Source organism: Vanessa cardui, chromosome 25 (genome assembly GCF_905220365.1).
Source record: "Vanessa cardui chromosome 25, ilVanCard2.1, whole genome shotgun sequence".
Classification (NCBI taxonomy): domain Eukaryota; kingdom Metazoa; phylum Arthropoda; class Insecta; order Lepidoptera; family Nymphalidae; genus Vanessa; species Vanessa cardui.
In genome coordinates this window covers 8,978,938-9,004,819 of record NC_061147.1, presented here as the reverse complement: position 1 = coordinate 9,004,819, position 25,882 = coordinate 8,978,938, and the positions used below count along the sequence as shown (strand labels likewise).

Here is a 25,882-nt window from a genome sequence, read left to right as displayed (position 1 = left end):
GTTGTAGTAAGGGCGAGTGAGCCAGTGTAACTTCAGGCACAAGGGACTTAACATCTTAGTTCCCAAGGTTAGTGGCGCAGTGACGATGTAAGGAATAGTTAATATTTCTCACAGCGTCGTCTATGGGTCGTCGTTGTCTATGGGTGATGGTGACCACTTACCATCAGGTGGCCCATATGCTTGTCCGCCAACCTATACCATAAAAAAAAAAAAGGGGAGACTGACCTCCTGTGCGTTGTGTATGAGCTGGTCGGCCAGCCTCTTGTTGTGGCGCACGCCGGCCGCCACCATGCCGGCGGCGGCGGCCGCCTTGTGGCTGAAGGCCGACAGCGCCGCTGACTTCTCCTGGAAGTTTTGCTCGCGACCCGGAGTACCTGCCAGGAAAGAACTATTCTCACAAATCTTTCCCTTAAATTCCCTTCTCTCTCTCAAATCGACGGGTCCCAAGAACATAATCGTATCTGCGAAATTCCTACTTTACAGTGTGATGGCTTAATGTTTTGTAAAACTATATTTATGAATAATTTCGTTTGATGAATAAATTTCGAAGGTTTTTTGATCAATGGTCATTCAATCAAATCAAACAATCAAACACACTACCGTGTAGTTAATGTTATACAGGTTAATAATTAACAATAAAGTCGATTTTGTCTTATTTTTCCATAAGATTTTGTTCTTGGGACCCGTCGAAATGTTTATTCTAATTACTTTCTGAAATAATTATCTGCAAATAGCTAAAATATTAACCTTTTGTTATCTGTCCAATTTGGCATTTCAATTTTAAAGCTATTCATGTTTTAAATTAACTTTAATCCTGGCATTTAAATATATTGAGTAAAATGCTTTTTAAAGACCTTATTATCGTATAGCAACTAGGTTTACCCTTGCATGTATAGTGTTGAATATACAAAGAGGTTTGACATTATTCCGTGATGAGTAAATAACCAATAAAGAAGTTTTATGTTACCGCTCCTTTGGACGGTATCGACAAGGCTGTTGCAACGTTGAATAATGATTTGGCAAAAATCTGTGAATGGTGTAGATCTTACGGGCTCCAAGTGAATCCGAGGAAGTCACAGGTAGCTGTTTTTGGCAGTGTTAAGCTTCTGTCGAGGATTAAAGAAAAAAATCTACCTCCAATAATGTTTGATGGCCACATACTACCACTGCAAGAAACGGCTAAAAATCTTGGGCTAATTCTGGATGCTTCCTTCTCCTGGGTCCCTCAGGTTGCAGAAATAAGCCGTAAGATGTATGCCATCATTGGTTTTTTAAGGCGATGGAAAAATCTACTGCCAATCAAGGCTAAGATCAACTTAGCCAATTCGTTCCTGTTTCCAATATTGGATTATGCCGACGCCTGCTACACTGACTTAACTGAGAACCTTCTAAACAAATTAGAACGACTGCAGAATTTAGCCATTAGATTTATCTTTGGTCTACGTAAATTCGATCATGTCTCGCAGTATCGGTCTCAGTTAAAGTGGCTGCCAATCAGGCTTCGACGAAATTTGCACGCCTTATCTCTTCTTTACTCTTTGCTATATGTTGAACATACACCACCTTACCTGAAAGAACGCTTCAAATTTCTTGGGTGTGACAGTATACTCAACCTGCGTTCTAGTAACGATAATAAGCTTGTAACGCCCTGCAGCCGGACACAAACTTACAGTAGCTCTTTTACTGTGAAAACCGTCAAACTTTGGAATGCACTACCCAACGATATTCGGCAATCGAAATCCTTGTCCATCTTTAAACATCGCTTGAAAAACTATTATCTGTCCATATCCCAAGAATGTATGTAAGTATGAAATAATATGTAGTTTATAATTATGTATATATATTGATATATATTATATGTATATTATATTATTATATGTGTATTATTTGGATGTAGTTGTGTGTAGTTTATTATTATACTGCAATATTAGTCTACTTAAATTATAGTTATTATCTCTTAACTATTAATTCTATTTGCACTTACCTGTTCTCTCGTCTTAAGTTCCTGTCACCAAAGGTTGTCTGTGAGAGATCGCTATAAGCGATAAGACCGCCTTTGCGCACCATTTGTTGTTTTTTTGTCTCTCTATTACCCATTGTCGTGTAATGTGTTGTGCAATAAAGTATTTTAAATAAATAAAATAAATAAATAAAGAAGTTTAGTACTTCTTATTCCATATTTGAAACAAAACACCCAATAGTCCACCTAATATCAAATTCCGTTACATAATAAATATAAATAAATATTAGACAACATCACATACATTACTCTGATCCCAATGTAAGTAGCTAACACACTTGTGATATGGAAATCAGAAGTAACGACGGTACCACAAACACCCAGACCCAAGACATAGAAAACTAATGGTAATCTACATCGACTCGATTGGGAATCGAACCCTGGACCTTAGAGTGGCGTACCCATGAAAAGATTACCTCAGTTAAGATAAGTCTCAGTTACCTTCCGGTGCGTTAACGGCATCAGTGAAATGTCTCAGAGGAGCTGCAACGTCGATGAAGTCTTCGACCACACGGTTGACCACAGCGCGTTCCATACCGCGTTTCAGCGCGTGGAGTTTGTCCGTCAGTTGCCTGAGGACAATCAGGTACAGGATAGCGTTTCTTGAATAATTTCGGCCACCGTAGGATATATATGTATTTACATATATATCCTACGGTGGCCGAAAAATAATATACATATTTATGTATATTATTTTTTCAATACATCACAATAGAACATAGTGTGGATAGAACAACATATCACAATAGCGGTTCACAAAAAACAAGATAATTAATAAACGTTTGTCACGTGACATAAAACGCTCCTGATTGGCTTATATGTCCCATTATAATACTGTCAAGTGACGTCCCCATTGCTACGCCGAATTTTTAATTAGCTATTTTCGCCAAATATGTACTAGGAATAAAAAAAACTAATTTCACTGGTTATTTAAATTCTAATAAATAATATAGAATGGATTTTAAAACCAATTTTATTTAACAATTTTATTTAATTTGATTTTAACAGAAGTTACAATTCGGTGTTAGTTAATTCTTATGGCCTTTTATCATAATTAGATTGGTGTCAAAGAATCTTTTTTACTATATACATACATATGTATAACATGAGCCATTCCTTTCATCGCCAATACACCACCAACCTTGGGAACTGAGATGTTATTTTCTTGTACCTGTTACACTGGCTCACTCACTTTTCAAACCGGATCACAGCAATACAGAGCACTGTCGTTTGGCGATAGAATATCTGCTGAGTGGGTACCTACCCAGACGGGCTACATTAAGGCATTACTAAAGTACTTGTAAATGTGAATCGGTACCGTGTGATGGCGGCGGCCTCGTCGGAGCCGCCGAGGCCGCGCTGGCAGAGGTCGGCGAGGTCGTCGGCGAGGCGCTGCACGTCGGCGCACAGCTGCAGCACCTCTGCCTTCTCGCGCCCGTGCAGGTTGTCCGCTATCTGCGACACACAAACCCTCAACCACCTCAACGATCAAGGTCACAATTCTGTTTTATTATTTATTTGTTGTTTTTTTTTAAATGGTAAGTGGTTACCATCACCCATAGACAAGGACGCTGTAAGAAATATTAACTATTCCTTACATCGTCAATGCGCCACTAACCTTGGGAACTAAGATGTTATGTGCCTTGTGCCTGTATGTACACTGGCTCACTCACCGGAACACAACAATACTGAGTACTGTTATTTGGCGGTAGAATAACTAATGAGTGGGTGGTACCTACCCAGACAGGCTTGCACAAAGCCCTACCACCAAGTAAAACTAAAACTAGATGTAGCCAGCGGCTTCACTCGCGTTTTAGGGCGTTGATTGTCATGTGTCAGGCAAAAGACATAGCCTATGTCTTTTTGTGAAGTTCAAGTTTGCTTCATACCAAATTTCATCAAATTCGGTTTTATTAGTTTGGTCTTGAAAGAGCGACAGACAGACAGAGTTACTTTCACATTTACAATATAAATATAGATAGCTAAAGCAAACCCTACCTCAGAAAATCATCGTGACTTTGAGAAATATTGACCATTCTGTGAAATGTTCCTTATTGACCGGCCTACCCTGTGGCAACAACTCATGAGTTCTTGCTATCATGTATCATGATGCACCACGCCCCCGCAATCGAAGAAAACTGTCAGCAAAACTTTCACATTCGACCGAACTTGGCGCGCTTTAATCGGTCTTGGTTCGTGCGGCAGCTTCCATTGAGATGACCATAAACCCACGATACGTCACCAGTTATGAGTCCAACATCTCATTAGCAATGTTCATGCGATGCTGTTTTCGGTCGCAATTGAGCAATTTTGGTACGAATTTCGCGACGACCCGTCTCATGCCCAAATCATTGATAAAAATCGAATGGCACGAACCAATCGATATGTTTTCACAAAAAAATTGATAAACTTTGATCCATTTTTTTTGTAACAGGTAAAATTTGAAGACGATCCAAAACACGTGCAAGGAAAGCAGCTGTCAACAATTAAGTGAACATTCGAAATGGCCGAGCTTGTCGGCATAAGTGAGAGACATGAGTACCAACATAAAGCTACAAAAAGATCGAAATTCGAATATTTTTGAACACACCTCGTATCCACGACCACGAACACAGCGTCTACCGGATTTTGATACCCAATCACTCATGCCCACGAGTGCTTGGATTATTTGTATAATTAAAATTTAATTTAAATGAGTGTGAAGTTGTCTATTAAGAGCGAGATGACATTTAATTGAAGGTCTTCACAGCAACTTCATTATGTCACTTCATTAAGTCACCCTAAAAGCATGCATTATGATTGACTGTCATCATCTAAGTTGTATAACTTACTCTTTGTCCTTGAGAGATAATGCTGTTGATCGCCTTTTGTCCTTCGATCCTGGTGGACGGATCAGCGGCTGGGTGCAGTAACCACTTATGGGCCGTCTCTAACCTGAAAGGTTATAGGTAAGACATCTCTCTTTAACATTATAGTAACTCATTTGCGAGAAAGAGATGAAGCGAATGTTAAATCGATATCACGTGCGTATATCGTACAATGTTAAGTTAAACAAAGTAGAGTAAAGTAAAAACTAGATTTTTAGTAGGTAAGCTGGTTGCTTGTCCGCTGGTTTTTTAGTAGGTAAGCCTGGTGGACCTGGGCGCACTCGGCTTCCAGGGAACTGGGGAGACCCGCACCCCCCCCCCCACCTTCCATCACGTGTGGGAAGCGCGTAACGGGTTTTTCTAGCGAGATAAAAACGGATGCTTTCCTTCACCGCCGAGCACGAGATGAATTATTAACACAACTACGACATACGATTAAAAATATAGGAAACGACTTGTGTTGTGTAGTCTCGTATAGCGACGACCTCCATGGTCGAGTGGTGTGTACACCGGTTTGCATGGGTACGCCACTCTGAGGTCCCGGGTTCGATTCCCGGCCGAGTCGATGTAGATTACCATTAGTTGTCTACGTTGTCTTGGGTCTGGGTGTTTGTGGTACCGTCGTTACTACTGATTTTCCATAGCACAAGTGCTACAGCTACTTACATTGGGATCAGAGTAATGTATGTGATGTTGTCTCATATTTATTTATTTATATGCTTAGTAAATTTCAATGACGTATTTTACTATAATCTTCTAATATGTCTGAGTGTTAGGAGTATACATAAGCTTCCGTACCTGGCCGCTATAGTCTTGCCGCCTTGCTTCTCCGCCGCTCGGACGCCCTCATTCACGATATTCTCCACTTCGTTTATTTGATTGCGTAGTTCAGAAGCGAGATTTTGAGCCTAACCAATAAGTAAGTACTACTATACAGGCTGTTCCGTATTACCTTTATTTCTTGTGTATGTAATACGATTTGTGAAGTATTCTTGTATTGATTAGGCTCAAAATGTACATACACAAGAAATAAAGGTAATACGGAACAGCCTGTATAATAAAATTATATTATACAGGCTGTTTAACTTAAGACTTAGTTTTGTTTATTTCTAGATTTATAAAAGTTAAATTGTATTTTACAGATACATTCTGAAATTGAAATGGTGGAAAAGGGTAATTACTTATTTTCTATAGAATCTTATTTCCGAACCGTTTTATTCAATAGTAAAATTAAACATTTTTCCAAAATGCTTTTATGAGCCTATTTAAACAAAGAATATTTCTATTTTCTACCGGTTCGGAGTTCTTGATAATGGGGTCCAGTTATGGGGTAGTTTTACATTTTAAACATGTCCTTCATCATTGAAAATTAAAACAATCATTAAGTACGGACAATGACGTGACCCGTTTGGATTTTAACCCTTCGGTTAAGTGTTACTAATGATTACTTAAAATCAGTTTCATATTATCAAAATTAGACCAATAAAAACTTTATTTAACATAGTTGATTTAAGATTAATGTATATATATATATATATATATATATATATATATATATATATTATATTCATACCTTCGGCTCCATCCCGTGTCCGTACTGGCGCTCGTCGCACAGCATGTCCGCGTTGATGCCGCCGGAGCTGGAATCAGCAACGGATTACTATAATGCATGCACGTGAAGTATGTGTCTGTGTTTGGACGTGTGGGTATCGGGTACTACGCTAAGGTAATGTATGATAGCAGATAGATAGATTTTATAATGTTGTCTTAGATGTTCGCGATTATTTCACATTGAAATAAAACTAAAACTACCGCCAACAATTTCTTTACATATATGTAGTAGTAATATATAGTTGTAAATAATATTTCTTTTGTACTTCAAATAGACAAATGTCACCTCAGTCTACCCGTGACCACGAACACTGTAAAGTGCTCGAAACGTTGGGATGATAAAAATAATTAAATCCGTTAAGACTAGCTTTATTACAAAAGTTACATTTAAGTTTAGATCAGCACGTCCGGTGATCTGTCTGGCTAGGTGGTGTTGGGTGTATAATGTGATATATATTTTCATCAGAGTCTGTTACTCGGTGGCGTCAATCACAAGGGTTGGGTCGATGACCCCACTTCGCACAGTAGCAGGCAGTCGGGAGTCAGAGTAGTGTGTGTGTGTGTGTTACTTGGTGGCGTCTATCATAAGGGGTCGGTGACCCCACTTCGCACATTAGCAGACAGTCGGGAGTCAGAATTGTGTGTGTGTGTGTGTGTGTGTGTGTGTGTGTGTGCGCGTGCGGCGCGTACCGCGCGGTGTGTCGCAGCAGCTGCGCCTGCGCGGGCGCCACGTGCTCGGCGGCGCGCTGCGCGGCCGTCAGCACGCCGCGCAGCGCGCGCTCGCCCGCGCTGTTGCGCGACGCGCTCGCGTCCTGCGGGGGGGGGGGGGCATTAATGCACATCATTTAAATACGCTACATATTACGTATTCAATAACGTCCTGCGGGGGGGGGGGCATTAATGTACATCATTTAAATACGCTACAAATTACGTATTCAATAATCAACACGATGCAATAAATCATCCCGTATTATCGATGATCTTTCCCATTTATTTAATTCATAGAGGAGCGGATGGGTAACGACTTTTTTTATTTTAATTTTACTTTTCAAATATAATAACATTAACAACTTTACACAAAATCGCCAAACTTGTCGACAGTTTGTTGGCGAAAGAGACGCTCTTACTTAACATCTATGTTACCGCTTATTTTTAAGTTTACTTATTTCTTAACAAATATAATAATAATAATGTATATGTACACACACACACACACACACATACTCACTCTCACGCACATATACATTCACACAATTAATTCTACTTACATGTATCCCAAATATCGCATCCTCATCATAAATTGATCAAGGAAATAAGCACACGGGCACCAGAATTTTAATGATAACTGATAAGAGTATTTTCATTGACTCACGTTGAGAAACTCGTGCGCCGCTGCAGACTTATTGTGGATCATACTTTGCAGCGCTTTCAGTACCGCGATATTGTCCTTCTCACCTCCGTCCTCGACGTACGATGTTAGCTGAAGCACTCTAATAAAAAAAAATAATCATATCAATTATCCAATCTATTTTTAGCTGTTTGTGTTAAATTACTAACATTATTTCACCATTCCCAAATTTAGCATAATAAGTAACATCCTATCCCTGGGAGTACTGGGATAAGACCCCCTCTTTAAAAAGTTTCGTAGCAAACTTTACCACGCTTTTCCAATGCAGATCGATGGATACATGTGGTAGAATTTCACCGAAATTAGACATATACACGCACCATTAAGCTTTCCTTAACCGCAAACGATACGGCTTTGATCTCGCAGTCATCGATTTTAACCACTGAGTCATCACAGCTCAAATAAACATATGCTCAATGGATAATCCTTAGCTATAATATCTCTCAATGACATTCATTAGTGCAATTCATTAGTGTAACTATGTCTGTCTGTTTATCGATCTTTCACGACCAAATCGCTGATTTGAATTTGATAAAATTTGCTATGAAGCAAACTTGAACTCCGAGAAAGAACATAGGCTACTTTTTGCTTGATACATGACTACTACTAGTTTTAAAAAAAAACCACAAATATTTAATGGCCATTTGCACGAGAGTGTACTACAATAAACAAACACACAATAGATAAACACTTACCGTATAATTTCGTGTATCTCGTCAGCCATTCGCTGCGCTAAATAGTTTCTATTTTCGGCGGCGTCTTCAATGCCTTTACCTCCTGGAAATTTACAAAAAAATGTTTATGGTATAAGTTGGTGGACGAGCATATAGGCCACCTGATGATAAGTGGTCACCATCACCCATAGACAATGACGCTGTGAGAAATATTAACTATTCCTTACATCGTCAATGTGCCACCAACCTTGGGAACTAAGATGTTATGTCCCTTGTGCCTGTAGTTACACTGACTCACTCACCCTTCCAACAGGAACACAACAATACTGTGTACTGTTATTTGGCGGTAGAATAACGGATGAGTGGGTGGTACCTACCCAGACGGGCTTGCACAAAGCTCTACCACCAAGTAATCTTAAATTTTTGTACTTATTTAATTTTAAATTAAATCAAATAAGTACAAGACTTTCACAGACTTTAATTTAACAAAAAAACACATATTTTCTGGCTTTCAGAATACAGTTACTGAAGTCATATTAAAAGCATACTTGGCTTAACAAAGGTACATAAGGCGCAGTGATGTGCTTGAACTTATTACACTGGCTAACCAGGCATTTGGACAATATTGCTTGAAGGTAACTGTTGTATCAATAACTGTGATTAAAGCGGCCAGTGAAAATCACTTGATTTTTATTTGTTGAAAATATGGTCATATGTATTACGAACAATGCGCTTTGGACCTACATATATCGGTTAAATTGGTCCCAAACTAAATTGGTACTACTAAATTGTACCAATCTAACTTGAATTAATATTGACTGCATCACTTACATTGGACCAACCCAACAATGTCAACTATATTGGTTTACATTTTGCTCTAAAAACTTATGTAAACGTTTCTTCAATTCGCAATGGAACATTATAGGCTTCTAGTATTCTTTACTATTTTGACGGTAAAATAGGAACATGATAAACAAGGAAGATTTAATCAGCATTTCTGTATTTAAAGAACAAATATTTCCGGAAGTTTAGTACACGACCTACGTTGTCAGAAAGCACGAAATTTCATGCTGGTAGAACTTTCTTCAATGCCGTTTGGGTAAATACCACCAAACAAAGCAAACTGATAATATACCGCACAGAAAAACTCGTTATATGTTAAACTCCGATTTGAAAGGCGAGTGTACAATGTAACTACAGGCACAAGAAACATCTTAGTTCCCAAAGTTGGTAACGCATTGGTGTGATGTAAGGTTTGCTTAATATTCCTCACAGCGCCAATATCTTTGGCTGGTGGACCACATACCATCAGAAGGCACATTTGCTCATCTGTATACCAATACATTACAAAAAAGGAAAAAGTGTATTATAGTATTGACTTCAAGACAAGTCTTTTAGCTGCGATCCTTCATTAACAACACAAGACAAAATTAAGACAAAAATATTATAGTAGGTATATATAGATAGGTATAGTACGACAAAACATAGATGCTGCATCGGCAAAATTCGTAAAACCGATCAAATCCCAACTAAGTATGCTAACTTAAATTATCAATATTTATTTCTTATGTGAATATGATCTTTAGACAAACGTAATAACCTGTAATATCATATGACCTAATGTATTCGCAAATTTGATACGTCGACATGGTCAACCATTCTCGAGTCGGTTCAAACTGACTCTAGATTCTATAAACGAATAGTGTCGAATAGCGCGATAGGGAGCTGTTTTATTATTGAATCGGCAGTAATCGGTATCATTGCATTTTCCGATGCTACATCTAAGTTGTGTCATACTATATGTATATATGGCTCACCCTCGGACAGTATGTGTATGTATATCTTCATGGAGCAGATGAGTACGGGAGCGAGCCGCTTGACACTCTCCAGGCAGCGAGTGAGGGTTTCCGCGTGAGGGGGGTGCGTTAATTCCGCCGCTCTGGAGGCGACCTACATGCGTTATTGGGATTACATTAACGTTTGATCGCAGACCTGACGCTTATTCAATTCTATACTTACTTTATGCCTATATACTCAAACTCAAATAAGTTTATTCAATATAGAAGCATTACACTTTCTTATTGATGGTCAATTGAAACACTACCACCGGTTCGGAAAAGAAATTACCCTGACCTGAGAAAAACCGGCGAAAGAAACTCAGCGGGTTTTCTTTTTTTTTTTGTTTGTCTCATATATTATATAAATAAACAATTTAATATGAGATGAAATAGCCAGGAGACGATCGTTTCATTCCCAAGGTGTGCTATCGATCATAAACTCATAGTATAATTAAATAAACAAATAAATATTAGACAACATCACATACATTACTCTGATCCCAATGTAAGTAGCTGAAGCACTTATATTATGGAAATCAGAAGTAACGACTGTACCACAAACACCCAGACCCAAGACAACATAGAAAACTAATGGTAATCTACATCGACTCTGCCGGGAATCGAACCCGGGACCTCAGAGTGGCGTACCCATGAAAACCGGTGTACACACCACTCGACCATGGAGGTCGACAAAATTAAAATATTGATATTCAATTTTCCTTTTAGGATATTGTTCGCAAATCTTCAAAAAAAAAACGTCCAATTTAGCGTCACTTGAGCTCTGTCGTATCAACATGGATAGGGCATCATTAATATTAGCCTCTTAGACCCTTGTGGCCTACACAGAGTCAATTCAACACTAAATTCTCGAAGTGATATGGTGTCCGAGATAATGTCATTTTTCAGCCGTCAATTGTTAATCACTAAATTAAATACACATTTATTATTTTCACACAGTTTGGACTTTTCTATGAACGAAATCTACGCGTTTTTGTCCATCTCACTCATCTGAAAGCGACATAAGTAAGTTCTATAATATTAAATAAGTACATACATCAAATTTTAAGGAGCTATATTTCACGTAATATTATAAATGTGAAGTTTTGTGAGGATGTACATATGTATGTTTGTTACTCTTTCACGAAAAAATCTACTGGAGGGCTTTGGTTGAAATTTTACAGATTTGGTTGTAATGTAACTATACATATAAAGTACCGGTGCAAAGCCGGGGCGGGTCGTTAGTGTTATATTGCATCTTGGCGAAAATTAGGCATTATTCAAATACATTATTTTCATTACTAAAGAACATCACATCGAAATTGTTTAACTAACCTCTCTAGCGGCTTTCGATAACGCAGGTGAAATATCTCTCAAGAACTGGACCAGGTCTTCCATTGTATCTATCACCTCTGCGACTCCTAGATAGTCTAGCACCTGCAAGAAAAACAGTCACAAGTCAGTTCATAATACCATATATAATTGTAGTAAATACATATTTTTTGCATTATTTTAAAGAGCTTGGCCACACAAATGACTAAGGCATTCTATAAGTATCAGATATTTTAAAAATCGTCGTATTAATAACACAAAAGCTACCTTTTTGCATTCTTTGACAATTTTCCTAACTTCCGATTCATCGAAGCAGAGAAGTAAACCCGACGTTCCTTGAAGGATACCGCGGGAACCTTCGATGAGTTTTTTCCTGAAAACATCCAAAACTTATATTACAAAGACGAAACTAAGTTAAAACAGTCAAACTAAGTTTCAGACGGACCAATACTCCAAAATAAAACTATCAGTATCACTTCACACACAAATAAATGCTTTAAACAAAGCTGTATTACAGAATACATATAAAAGATTCCAAATACAGAAGTGTAATACCAAAGATCTTTACATGCACGATAATTATGTTCATCAACGAATTGACCAACTATTTACAAAAGACCGTTTGCCTTATTGCCTTCCAATTATAAATAAAATGATTACATTACATGAAACATTTAGTTGAAATGATAATCCAAAAAAATTGCCACTCACCTGGCAGGTCCAGAATAAGGATCTGCCCTGAGCATATCCGAAGCCTGCTGTAATAGCGTGGCTGCTCCTTCCACTCTCCGCAAGGCACCCGGCATATCGGTCCGGAGCACTGCATCATCAGACGATTCGATTGTTTCATGGCCCACCTGTTTAAATCTCGATTTATGGATCGGTTTCAAGACAGCATATCGACGTTCCATTAGAACTTTAGTTAACGACACTGCGCTCTCATTACTTCAGAATATAAACTTTATTTATAAAATCACAAATAATTGGGAGCGTCTATTTGACACAGATTCATATTTTTTTCAAAATCACTACACGAATATGATCCAAATATACGGTTGTTTATTTCCCATACGGCAGAGTATTTTTAGCGCGTCTTACTCCGCGATACTTGAAGAATATACTGCAAGCGAATAAATCCTATTTGTTCTACTTACGTCATCTTAACTCTGAAAAATACTCTTGTTTACTTTTATAGAAAAGAATAGTAGACAGATCTATGCCTTAATTTTTTTATCTGTGACAAATTGTTTATTTGTTGAACTAAAATTGAACGTTTGTAGGGTACTTGCGTTTCATCATATAACGCAGAGATATTTTTTTTTATAATCCAAAATGAGCAAATCCCTCTTACCTTAGAGGGCTATATCAATTTTCATTTTTTAGCTATAACAACCTGTGTGATGATCATTGTCGACGTATACCGAATTAGGGATACATCCACGCCGCTTTTGTGTTTTGCTCACAAATTGGTAGAGCTTTCCTCAGGGCAATGAATGTAACCTAAACCACCTCCACCACCGAAGGTCTGCAAAACTAATTCCATTTTGTTCACAAATCATGATCCTAATTTACACTTTTCCAAACAGAACATATGTACAAATTCTTGACACCAACATTGAACAATTATAGCAAATCAGCTACTAGCCTGATATCTACATACTTAAGATATTGCAGACTTTGTAATAAATATTATCTAATAATACCTAATTAAAGTAACATACCTTGACTAAGTTATTAACAGCCAGCGACACGGCCTGCACCGGCCGAGCCAGGTCGGGCATGGCGTTGCCATCTTCTGCCTCTTCATGAAGTATCACCAGACGAGAGACCTGAAACAGAGAAGTCGTTGAAATATTGATAAACGTAGAGATAAGTTTAATTCTTTAAAATTAATGACTTTTGCTGATAATATTGACAATGATTTGGCCGGCTTCAGCCAAAGCAAGCAATCTGAAGAGACACCAGCTAAAAGACAATATGGTACATTTGACATATAATAGTCCACAAAAATGGATGCACCAAAGATTTTCTCAGTCTCGTCATCCAATGGGATAGCGCATCTTGGACTGGACCGGACTGGTAAGGGTTCACGCGCCGGACCATTCAGCAGATCCAAGGCACGGAAGTGTAAACTCTTCCAAATAACAATGGGCTATTAGTAGACATTTTTAGGCGGAAAATGCCAATGATTTTTATTATATGGTCTAAGGGTTTCAATCTAAATTCTCGGGATCTGGGGCATTATTTTCTGCCACTACACCAATGAATCAGTCAAATTTTGATACATCTTGAAAACGGTTAGTTTCATGACATGAGCATTTTTCAAATGCTTGAAAAGGCCGATTAATTTCTTCTGAAGGTAAGTCAATATTATTTTTTTATATCAAAGTATTTGGTCTTACTTTGCAGATTTAACAAATCAAAAACATGACTGAAATTTAATTATTTTCTGTGAATATTTTTAAGCATCGTTATTTTCCTGGTTCATGCTTGACACATTTATCTATTAAATTTCTCTGGCAAAGGCTGCCTTTTAACAGCATTACTTAATTATTGGTGCAGCTATAACCTTATCCTCTGATAAATTTTCCCTGGCATAGTCAATTAAGCCATTTTCAGTATCGAAAATTAAATTATTTATGTAATCGAATTGAACTTTCAGCAAATCTAATCAAATTAAAATATACTTTATTTAAGTAGGCTTTTACAAGCAGTCTTGAATCATCATTTTAGAAAACTGCATCAAAAGCTAGCACCGGTTCTGACTGTAGATTCTGCCGAGACCAACCGACACTTAACTCAGTTGTTACTCTCTTGCAAGTTGAATACAAGTATATATACAGGGTTATTGGTAACTCGACGTATTCCCGTTAGGAGGTGATAGGGGTGACTATTTGCAATAATTTGAACCCCCATATGTGTCACTAGACACGATAACTCAAAAATTAACCATTTTTGAGTTATCGCGTTTTTTAGCTTTTTTCCAAATTTCTCAACTGCAACTTCAAAAATTTATTTAAACAATATAAATCAATCTTTTTCTTCCTTTTTATAAAAAAAATGATTAAGTACTGGATATTTTTCATTGTTTAAATAATAATTATCTGTCCAAATTTAAAAATGCGAGAAAAAACTCTCGATTTCAATTTTTTTTTCTCAAAACTGCCTTAATATCAAAAAATATCAGTATCGAACTTGGTCTGCAGATTATTTTAAAAACATGCCCGTTTTCTATGCTTTCCAAAAATGTATAAAAAGTAGGAATTTATTTCAAAGCAACCGAAATAAAATGACCAGAGAGGACGTTTGGGGAAATTCGTATTCGAACATAAACGAATTCGTACTAAAGATCGCTCTTAAAAATTTCCACAAAATTAACTTAAAATAATATCCAATAAACACATATATGTATATATATATTATCCGTCATCAAATAATCAAACCCTCCATATAAATAAGGTACAATAAAACATATTAAAGGAATAGAACTGAAGCTAGAATAGAATATTTGTTCTACATAGTTTACTTAACAATAATACGTCAAAAACAAATTCGATTTTTAAAGTTAACATTTCACTCGCATCGCATGCAAAGGACTTTCTAGAACAATTCCTTCCAAGTAGCAGTTAGGTATGTGATAGTATGATAGTGTGCATAATTATTCTCGATAGAATCTCGTTAACGCAATGAGTCATTACTGTCAACGACCTTGCTATCGAAGGGCGAGCTCCTTACGAGACAAATATAGTCATTACTGAGGAAACAAATCGCTCCACAGTCAGCAAAGATGAAATAATATAACTATATGTATCTTTATAATAAAAGCTTAGACATTGATTGGTTGGTCTACTGATTGAATTTGTAAGCAGATCCAGATGTGCCTCGATTAAACCCCGTATAAGTATTATTGAAACTGAGATGAGATGGCCCAGTGGTTAGAACGCGTGCATCTTAATGGAGGAGGAGGCCTTATCTCAGCAGTGGGAAATGTACAGGCTGTTACTTTACATTCTATTACTACTATTGAAACTCTTTTGTCCAAAAACTTCACAGTTGTTTGGAAGTTGTGTGTAAACTAAGAGCAGAGATGTCTCTGTGTTCAGAACGCGTGCATTTTAACCGATGATTGCTGCTTCGGATCTAGCCAAGCACCACAGAATTTTTAAGTGATGAATTTGTGTTTATAACTCATATCTATCCTCCAACAGGTAGTGGAGCAGCGTGATGAAATATTTTACAATCATAATCCTTAACCTAATAGTGGAATATTTACAGGCTGTTAAAAACCTAGGAATACACGTCAGCCGTTTAGGTATCCGGTAGTGTGAAATTGCCTTCCTATTCGATTTCGATGGATCTCACGAAGACTTGGACTCTCAGCCACCGTGTAAAATCGGGGATCCAAAAGATTATGTTTGAAGAAGAATAACTATTAACGACCTCCACGGTCGAGTGGTGTGTACACCGGTTTTCATGGGTACGCTACTCTGAGGTCCCGGGTTCGATTCCCGGCCGAGTCGATGTAGATTATCATTAGTTTTCTATGTTGTCTTGGGTACCGTCGTTACTTCTGATTTCCATAACACAAGTGCTTCAGCTACTTACATTGGGATCAGAGTAATGTATGTGATGTTGTCTCATATTTATATTTTTATTTATTTATTAGAATGAAAAAACTAAAAATAATGGCACTTAAATAATACCCCGTTGGCATATACAAGAAACGAATAGTTTAACCGATAGATAAGATTGTATACGAAGCTCAACACAAGCGACCTTATACGTTTCATACAAACGGGAAGAGCTTTGAAAGCTTTACTCATAAGTAATGTTTGCTTTGTAATAGGACTTTGTGCGAGCCGGTCTGTGTAGATCATATCAACCTACCGCCATATAACACTTAGCAATACTGTACCAAAATCAAAATGCCTTAAAGTTTATTTAAAAACTAGCGTGCGGCCCGGCTTCGCACGGTTGCAATGCTAATACTAAATATACTGCAGACTGTCTTACAATGTTCACAGTTTTTCAGTAATTCTGTACTATATTGTGCATGTATTATACGTATAAGCCTTTCTCTTGAATCAATCTATATATTAATAAAAACAGCTTCAAAATTCGTTGTGTAATTTGAAAGATCTAAGCATGCATAGAGATAGACAGCGGTAAAGTAAATAACAGCCTGTAAATTTCCCACTGCTGGGTTAAGGCCTCCTCTTCCATTAAGGAGAGGGTTTGGAACATATTCCACCACGCTATTCCAATGTGGGATGTGGGTTGGTGGAGTGCACGTGTGACCGAATTTCGATGAAATTAGACACATGCAGGTTTCCTCACGATGTTTTCCTTCACCGCCGAGCACGAGATGAATTATAAACACAAATTAATCACATATATATATATATATATATATATATATATATATATATATATATATATATATATATATATATATATATATATATATATATATATATATATATATATATATATAGTGGTATTTGCCTGGATTTGAACCCAGTTAAGATCCACCCCTTCTAACCACTGGCAATCTCGGCTTTATATCATTATTCTAAATGTAATGATTCATGAAGTCGTAGTTTCTTTATCATTATTCCCAATATAGACAGCTGTAAGCGACTTCATTTTATACTATGTGATGATTAAGGGGACTACATGAGCTAAATGCAAGTTTTAAAATGCCAAAAAGTATATAATCCAATGCAATAAACCAAATGAAAAAAATATATGTTAATCTTCAGGATAGATGCTAGTTATTAATTGTGTTGAAAACATGATGTAATTAATTTGGTACGATAGAAAAAAATCGCAAAGTTACCTCTAAAAAAGTCTTTTTTTGTTTTTTAACTACACTTATATACCTTCAATAATTTTGGTCTTTTGTCAGATTATTCTACAAACAATATACTAAAAATTTATTATCTTAATTATTTAGTAAAATCAATAGATTTTTTTTTAAATCAGATTTTCTTATTTTCGACCAAAATGCGTAAGCATGTGTGCGTGAGCGCCTCGTACAGACACTGCCGGCCGAGGCCTGTTGCTATACAGACGTGTCGCTCTTTTCAGCGCATCGTTGCGAATAAAATCTCGTAGATTTTATTTTTGTGTAATTTTAATTGTAAATTAATTGTCGAATATTATTCTTTTATGTTAATAAATATATTAAGTTAAAATAGTCTAGTTGTAGTTAGCCATTTATTTTTTTGTTAAGTTATTTTTTATAAAGTTTAATTTTGTAAACATGGGAAATAAAGTACAATCTGTGAAGAAAACTAAAAAACGTTCATATAAATTAAAAAGTCGAACATATGATTTGGAAACATTTATTAAAAACAATGCAATTAGTTCGCATAGAATCAGATTTTTCGACAGATCTTACAATCACCATGGAGTATTTGGTCAATGCAAGCAAGTCCAAGAAGAATGTGCGGGTTCGATCCCCGCACTCTGAACTAAAATTTTATTATTTTTAAAGGACTATATTTAAAAATATATATATATTTTATAATTATTAAAATTTAATTCCTAACAACTATGCATTTATTTTTTCAGAATTAAGAAAATCGAAAAAAAATAACACGGAAGCTATTTCTATTACGTTAGAGTTTAATTTTATCAATTTTGTTTATAATAGGAAATATAGTTATGTATGGATGAAATTTAATAATAAAAAAAAAAAAATACAAATTAGCACATCACATGAATATTTAGTGGTGCTTGCCTGGGTTTGAACCCGCAATAAGATGCGCGCGTTCTACCCACTGGGCCATCTTGAAATATGTAATTGTTGTGAACCAAAGAACTAAAATATTTAGAAATGTCATACACGTAATTCAATATTTTTTAAAGATTGGAAATAGTATCAATTGAAAAATTTTAGCTCGTAGCTTCAGTGAAAGTGGGTGACATATTGATTGCAAGTATCCAAGATATTTTAATAACGAACGACGACGAACGAATAATTAAAAAAAATATTTTAATAAAAAAATTTAAACGAAATTTATTTGTTTTTTGTTAAACCAAAAATAAATAAAAATATTTGAATTTAATTGAATCAGTTTTATTTCAAATATCAGTCAAAAACAATACAAATAATTCTAATATCCAAACTATTTTTATGAGATTTATGACTAAACCCACTGTGATTGACCGAGTTAACCAATAATTCTACTAAACCGACTTGACGATTTTATTTTTATAGTAACTTTTTGATGCTGACTTTTTTAACTTAATTTTTTTTCTTTGTGTACCGATATTAGTAAAACGAACAAACTCTACGCTTTTTGTCAGTGTACAAATTACGAAAAGTTCCAATTTTATTTAATAAATCGCTTAACAAACTTACAAAATTTAAAAATAGGTACGATTTAATATTTTGTATTACAACTAATTGAATTGATACAGTAAAAATTAAAGAAAAAACTGTTTAAATTAACTATTTTTTGTACATAAAATAATAATAATTTAAGTTTAATTAATTCAGTTTAATTTTATCATAATTTTTTAAATGACACAAAGAAATTAAAATAATTCTGTTGTCCTGTCTATTTTTATGAAATCTATGATTGATAGAATTGATAGAATTGACTTCGCTTCGCTTTCGCTCGGCGCGGCGCGCGGCGGTTCGGCGCCATCTATTGGAATATTGAGGCGTAACCTCGCCGCATCGCTAAGCGTAGTTCGCGCGGGGACATGCCGTTTTTGTCGTTAGTGTAAGTGTGTGCGCGTGATTCTCAAGGGCAATTAGCTCCTGTAGTCCCCTTAAGAGCCCGTATACTACACTACTAAAAATGTATAGTTAAAAATCAAGGTAAATTATAACAAGGATATCTGAATCGCATGTGAAAGCGATTGTTTTAACATTTCGAAGTCGTTCATCCACGCTAGAGCCGGTACAACGTTACGTGCATCATATCTCGACATTAAATACCCCCTCGGCGCTCCCCTCCCGTTTGTTTAGCGCCTCGGGCTGCAGACTGCTTAACTAACGATTACACAAACCACGTTGCTTTTTCCACCGCGAATTTTGCACTGCCAATTTTATTTTGAGATATTTTTACGGTCAGTTTTTACGAATCAACTTCGGTTTTCTAGTATTCATTATTATTATAAGAGCTTTATTTAATTCCACACAAAATTGTAATTCAAAAAATCAACAAAATATGTATAATACAACAACATGGAAAAAAAAGAACGATCTTATTTAATTATTGAGCATTTCGGGTACTATTGTATTATTGTGTGGGCCCCCTACGGGTAAAAGTCTCCTCCAAGGAAGTCCATCTATCTCTATCCCTGGCAATTACCATCCATTCCTGGCCAGCCGCTGACATTAGCTCATCTGCCCATCTTGAATATGGCTGGCCGCTTGTTTAGTATTCATTAGTTGATATCAAATATCTGTACTTATAAAAAATACGAAAGTAATAGTATATCTGTCTGCCTTTAAGTCTGCTTTACAGCCAAACCAATGAACTGAATTTGATGGAATTTTGAGTAAAGCAAGCTTGAACCTCAAGACATGGGCTACGACCATTCCAAAAACCCTAACGAAACTGCGGGTGATAACTAGTAGGGTATAATACGGACATAGTCATGTAGTTTAGAATTGTTACTCTTTTCCAACATTTAAGATATAATGTTACATAATTAACTAAAATACAATTGTATATATAGTATAAGCCGAACTTATTGAGGGTAGTTGGCGTACTTTCCGACTCGTATAAAAACGATCGCTCGATAGACTGCAGGTCACTTTGTCATCAGTCGTCGGTCGGTAAGAGTGTCAAGTCTCAATATTTTTAATTAAATTAGCTATTAAAAATATATACTATATATATATTTTTAATTATTTTTCCTTCTGATTGCTAAAAATAGTATATCCTGCCTTGAAGTCATCGGGTAATAAGCACGCTTTTTATCATCTGTATAATCTAGTGTTTCAATCAATTGCTTTATTTATTAACGTATTTTTTTAAATGGATCAGCAAAGTCAACAATATCTTTTTTTATGGTATAGGTTGGCGGACGAGCATATGGGCCACCTGATGGTAAGTGGTCACCGTCACCCATAGACAATGACGCTGTAAGAAATATTAACTATTCCTTACATCGTCAATGCGCCATCAACCTTGGGAACTAAGATGTTATGTCCCTTGAGCCTGTAGTTACACTGAAATAATATCTATGAAATTTTATTAAAGAAAAGTATTCGAACTTGCTCCAAGAAGGATTTATTGACTTCGCGGAGTCGGAAACTGGGCTTTATAAGCTTATCCTTACGTCTCATGTATATACAATAATTATCACTGATTCCATCAAAGTGATAAATTTTACTATGTATATACATAACATAGTTGTAAATCTCTCAATCCTGTGCTCTATATAATGTCATTAGACGTGAAGACATACAAAATGACATACAAATTATTATTAGGTCCTTACATATGAAATTAGTTTAATCTGAAATATCACCTCTTTGGTTAAGAATTCCAAATTCAAATTTATAAATTCATTTAGCTGGTACGTTTGAGTTTAGAAAACAGTCATTTGTTTTTCCATATTATTATTTCTTTAGCGTTGCTTATTAACGCACAATGGAAAACAAGAAAAATCGGTATATTTACGAATACGAGTTCTACCGTTGCACCAGTGCTGCAGAAACAGCTCGAAATATTAATGATTTACAATTCTCGTGTCGCAAAAGAAAGCACGGTAAGTTTTTGGTTTCAACGTTTTCGTTCTGGAAATTTCGACATACAGAACCAACCCCGTGGACAACCGAGACCAGTGAAAAATGACCTAAAGTAAATAAATAAATATTGGACAACATCACATCTATCACACGCGGCAGCGTGTCAGCCAAGTTCAGGTAACAGAACTGGCGAGTAGCACCGTGTGTAATTTTACACGAACTATTTGGAGCCACTTTTGTGGCTTCAGTCAGACCTTAGTCTACACTACATTATTCTAAGTTATAAGGAGAAATGTTATTTTATGTAATATAAAATTAATTTCAGGAAAGATAATGGAACTTGGCACCCATTTAGTTCTCACTTTTTTTGTCGTTGAAGTCAAAAACCAAGGTATATTTCATAACACTGAACTTGGCTCTTATTTTTCATTTATGTTTTTGATGGGATATATTACTTCAATCCCAATGTAAGCAGGTAAAGCACTTGTGTTATAGAAAATCAGAAGTAACGAAGGTACCACAAACACCCAGACCCAAGACAACATAGAAAACTAATAAAAATTTTCTACATCGACTCGGCCGGGAATCGAACCCGGGACTTCAGAGTGGCGTACCCACGAAAACCGGTGTAAACACCACTCGACCACGGAAGTCGTCAAAAGAACTAATATTTCCTATAAACTCAGTTAAGCGGATTATTTTAAGCAGAGGTCTCATGATAAGTTCTTAACCATACCAGACTCAATAACTTGAAATAAATCAAACTAATATTATAAATGCGAAAGTAACTCTGTCTGTCTGTCTGTCACGCCAAAACTACTGGAACGATTTAAAAGAACTTTAGTTTACAAATAGTCTAGACTTTGAGAAAGGGCATAGGCTACTTTTTGGGAATCAAAGAGGTAAGACTTCTTTGTATACCAATCGTCAACGTAATATTTTAAGACTAATTTGTAAACATATTCATATTCTACGCAAGCAAAGCCGCGGTTAACAGCTAATCACTACATAGTATAAAACAAAGTCGCTTTCTCTGTCGGTATGTCCCTTTATATGCTTAAATCTTTAAAACGCAACGTGTTTTGATGCGGTTTTTTTTAATAGATAGAGTGATTCGAGAGATAGGTTATTGTATATGACATATTTGACAATATAGTAAAGAAACACTTTAATTTTTGGAAGTTTGTAATGTGACGTAAAAAAATAAAGTGGCCCAGTGGTTAGAACGCGTGCATCTTAACCGATGATTTCGGGTTCAAACCAAGGCAAGCACCACTATATATATGTGCTTAATTTGTATTTATAAATTATCTCGTGCTCGGCGGTGAAGGAAAACATCGTGAGGAAACCATGTGTCTAATTTGATCGAAATTCAGCCACATGTGCATTCCACCGACCCGCATTGGAACAACGTGGTGGAATATGTTCCAAACCATCTCCTTAAAGGGAGAGGCCTTAGCCCAGCTGTGGGCAATTTACCAGGCTGTTAGTTACTTACTAAATAAATAAACTATAAAGTATATTTAGTATCAGTATTGTACCCGTCCGAAGTCGGGGCGGGTGAACATATATTGATGACCAATGATGTTCTAGTAAACAGATATGTCATTAACGCGCAAAAAGTGAAGACTAGAAAACGTCCTAATTGAGACGTTTGCCTTTAGTCGTTTTACGTAGTAATACGTTATAATGCATCATAATTACGTAGTAATACGTTTTGCGTAATTAAAACATCTAGTTATCCCTTTTACTTATTGTTTATATCAAGCTATCCTTTTTACTTGTAACGAAATGTAAAATGAACGGTCCCCGGCGCGGCACACTTTTTTCTGTTGATTAGTCTGGGTAGTATGGGTATAACATATCTGTTTATTAGAATATCATTGTTGATGACGTAACTGCGTAAATATTTGCTCTCATAACACAAACGACCTAACGACTATCGTGATATTATGACAATTTGAATTTATAATGCTCGGTATGTCATTGATACTCGATATTAATACATAATAGTTGACAGATTGTTTGAGCAAGCATTCTCAACGCTTAAAGGCCTACCTATACATATATTAAAGTTTGAGAGTCTGTTTGTAATATTGAAATAACCGCTTTTAACTACACCACACATAACATGCACCACATAACATACACCAAAATATGTTTTTTACAATTTATTTTCTGTCTGTTTGTTCCCACTGATCTCTGGACCGGCTGGACCGATTTTGACAGGACTTCCACTGGCAAATAACTGATATAATAGGGAGTAATTTAGGCTAAAATATATATATATTTTTAGTATGTTCAAAAGGCGTCCAAGGTTGCGGGCACAGCTAGTACCTAAATATAAGAGTCCAATACCGCGTGCGGCCTTCGCACGAGAGCCTCCCACTGACGACTTAATACCACAAGAGCTGATTAATACAGAATTTAAGAGATATAGTTAAATCTGCAAAAAATAAAACGCGCTCGAAGTTGAGGGCACAACTAGTTACAAATAATATTTTTACTTGAGACTGCCAATTTATTGAGAAAGAAAGTTATATAAGATCATCTGGAGTTGCGCATTTAGAAACAACTACAAAAGAACATACTGGCGACCCGCCCCGTCTTCGCACGGGTATATTATATGTATCGTTATATAATGACCAAATAAAATAAAATCATTATAAATTGTAGCCTATGTGTTATTCTGTATAATCTATATAACTGTAAAAATTTCATCCGAATCTGTCCAGTGGTTTTTTAAGTGAAAGAGTAACAAATATCCGTACATACATCCTCACAAACTTCCGAATTTATAATATTAGTTGAATTAGTGGGTTCATATTATAATGAGTCCTTTTTTAAATTTCGACCACAGATAATAAATTAAAAAATATATATAGATTAAATTTATGACATGTAATCAATATTCAACAATAATCAACCCACGTGCTATATATCTGGCAGGCGTCGTTGACGTGTGTTGCGCGAGCGCAGGCGCCATATAAGGTGCGCGTACGCAACATGCCGTATAGGCGTACATCAGATTCATTCACGAGTTTTTATACGGAATTGTGTCACGTAAGCTTCCTATAATTAGTTCATTTACCATTTATAAAAATAAACCAATCACAACTGTCGGTTATTAAACGAATCAATGGATCTGGAACATAGTATAATTTATTACCTTCGTCTGTTAAGAAATTGTTATTTCAGTGGGACGAAAAGGGCCATCGGAACATAAAGGTAAATGTTAATGAAATGTAGCTATGTATTGACCAAAACAACAATACTAAAATTGTTCAGTTCTGAATGAGTGAGTCAGTGTAACTACAGGCACAAGGGATACAACATCTTAGTACCCAAGGTTGGTGGTGCATTTAATATTTCTTACAGTGCTAATGTTTAAGTAGGCCCATTTGCCATTAACTTGTTTAATATAAAAACAAAATAACATTGATTGAATATTAAATGACGACGCAAACAATCTACTATTGTAACACTATACACAAGAAGAGTTATCATCTATAATACTAGTCATTTCTTTCTTAGAATTAATTTTAGATGACGTTAATAAAATCCAACTCACTAAGAAATGCCGACTGTTTACAAATTTAAGATACAATACTCTACTTGTAATGTCAAATAACATAACGGATTATTTTTATGTAACAAGTAGGCGGACAGGAAAATGTGCCACCTGAAGGTGAGTGGTCACAGCGCCCAAGGGAATCAACGAATCGAAACAATTGAATATAAGTCGTATAGATCAATAGTAAAAGATATATTTAGATGACAACAACAACAACAACAGCCTGTAAAATCCCACTGCTGGGCTAAAGGCCTCCTCTCCCTTTGAGGAGAAGGTTTGGAACATATTCCACCACGCTGTTCCAATGCGGGTTGGCGGATTTAAATATGGCGGTATTTGAAATTAGATACATACAGGTTTCCTCACGATGTTTTCATTCACCGCTGAGCACGAGATGAATTATAAAGACACGCATCAGCGGTGTTTGCCTGGGTTTGAACCCGCAATCATCGGTTAAGATGCGCGCGTTCTTACCACTGGGCCATCTCGACTCTTAGATTCTTAGACTCGATTTAGATTAACCTGACACCCATTTGATACCCATCACGGTGCATGAAAAACTGTTTTTATTTTCTTTACTAGGACTCTCTAAGCACCATTTTATTTTATTGAACTGCCATTCTGACGTCACATTGCTATAACCATTGACTAAGTGCTTTCCTAACGGTATTCTCGTCATTGGACAAATTATACGCTATGTAATTGAAAGATTTCCTAAAACAAAGCATACGCATACAGCTTGTTCGTCTTAACCCTCATTTTGGTATGTAGGTATATGTATATACAATCAGATCAAAATAGAAAACACTTAGTTCCGTAGCTCCTAATGAAATTTGGACATGC

General features: G+C 36.2%; 1 protein-coding gene across 1 annotated transcript in view; it reads right to left on the bottom strand.

The window, feature by feature from the left end:
- The window catches only part of LOC124540436 (vinculin), a 64,625-nt gene that overhangs the window by 15,406 nt on the left and 23,337 nt on the right, over positions 1-25,882 (bottom strand). The window contains exons 2-15 of the mRNA XM_047117991.1: positions 13,469-13,576; positions 12,459-12,604; positions 12,015-12,120; positions 11,751-11,852; positions 10,398-10,530; positions 8,602-8,683; positions 7,871-7,988; positions 7,189-7,310; positions 6,461-6,527; positions 5,686-5,795; positions 4,852-4,954; positions 3,339-3,475; positions 2,462-2,592; positions 226-374 (exon numbers count right to left, since the gene is read on the bottom strand). Coding sequence (XP_046973947.1) covers positions 226-374; positions 2,462-2,592; positions 3,339-3,475; positions 4,852-4,954; positions 5,686-5,795; positions 6,461-6,527; positions 7,189-7,310; positions 7,871-7,988; positions 8,602-8,683; positions 10,398-10,530; positions 11,751-11,852; positions 12,015-12,120; positions 12,459-12,604; positions 13,469-13,576 — 1,614 coding nt within the window. The remainder of the gene's footprint in view (positions 1-225; positions 375-2,461; positions 2,593-3,338; positions 3,476-4,851; positions 4,955-5,685; positions 5,796-6,460; positions 6,528-7,188; positions 7,311-7,870; positions 7,989-8,601; positions 8,684-10,397; positions 10,531-11,750; positions 11,853-12,014; positions 12,121-12,458; positions 12,605-13,468; positions 13,577-25,882) is intronic.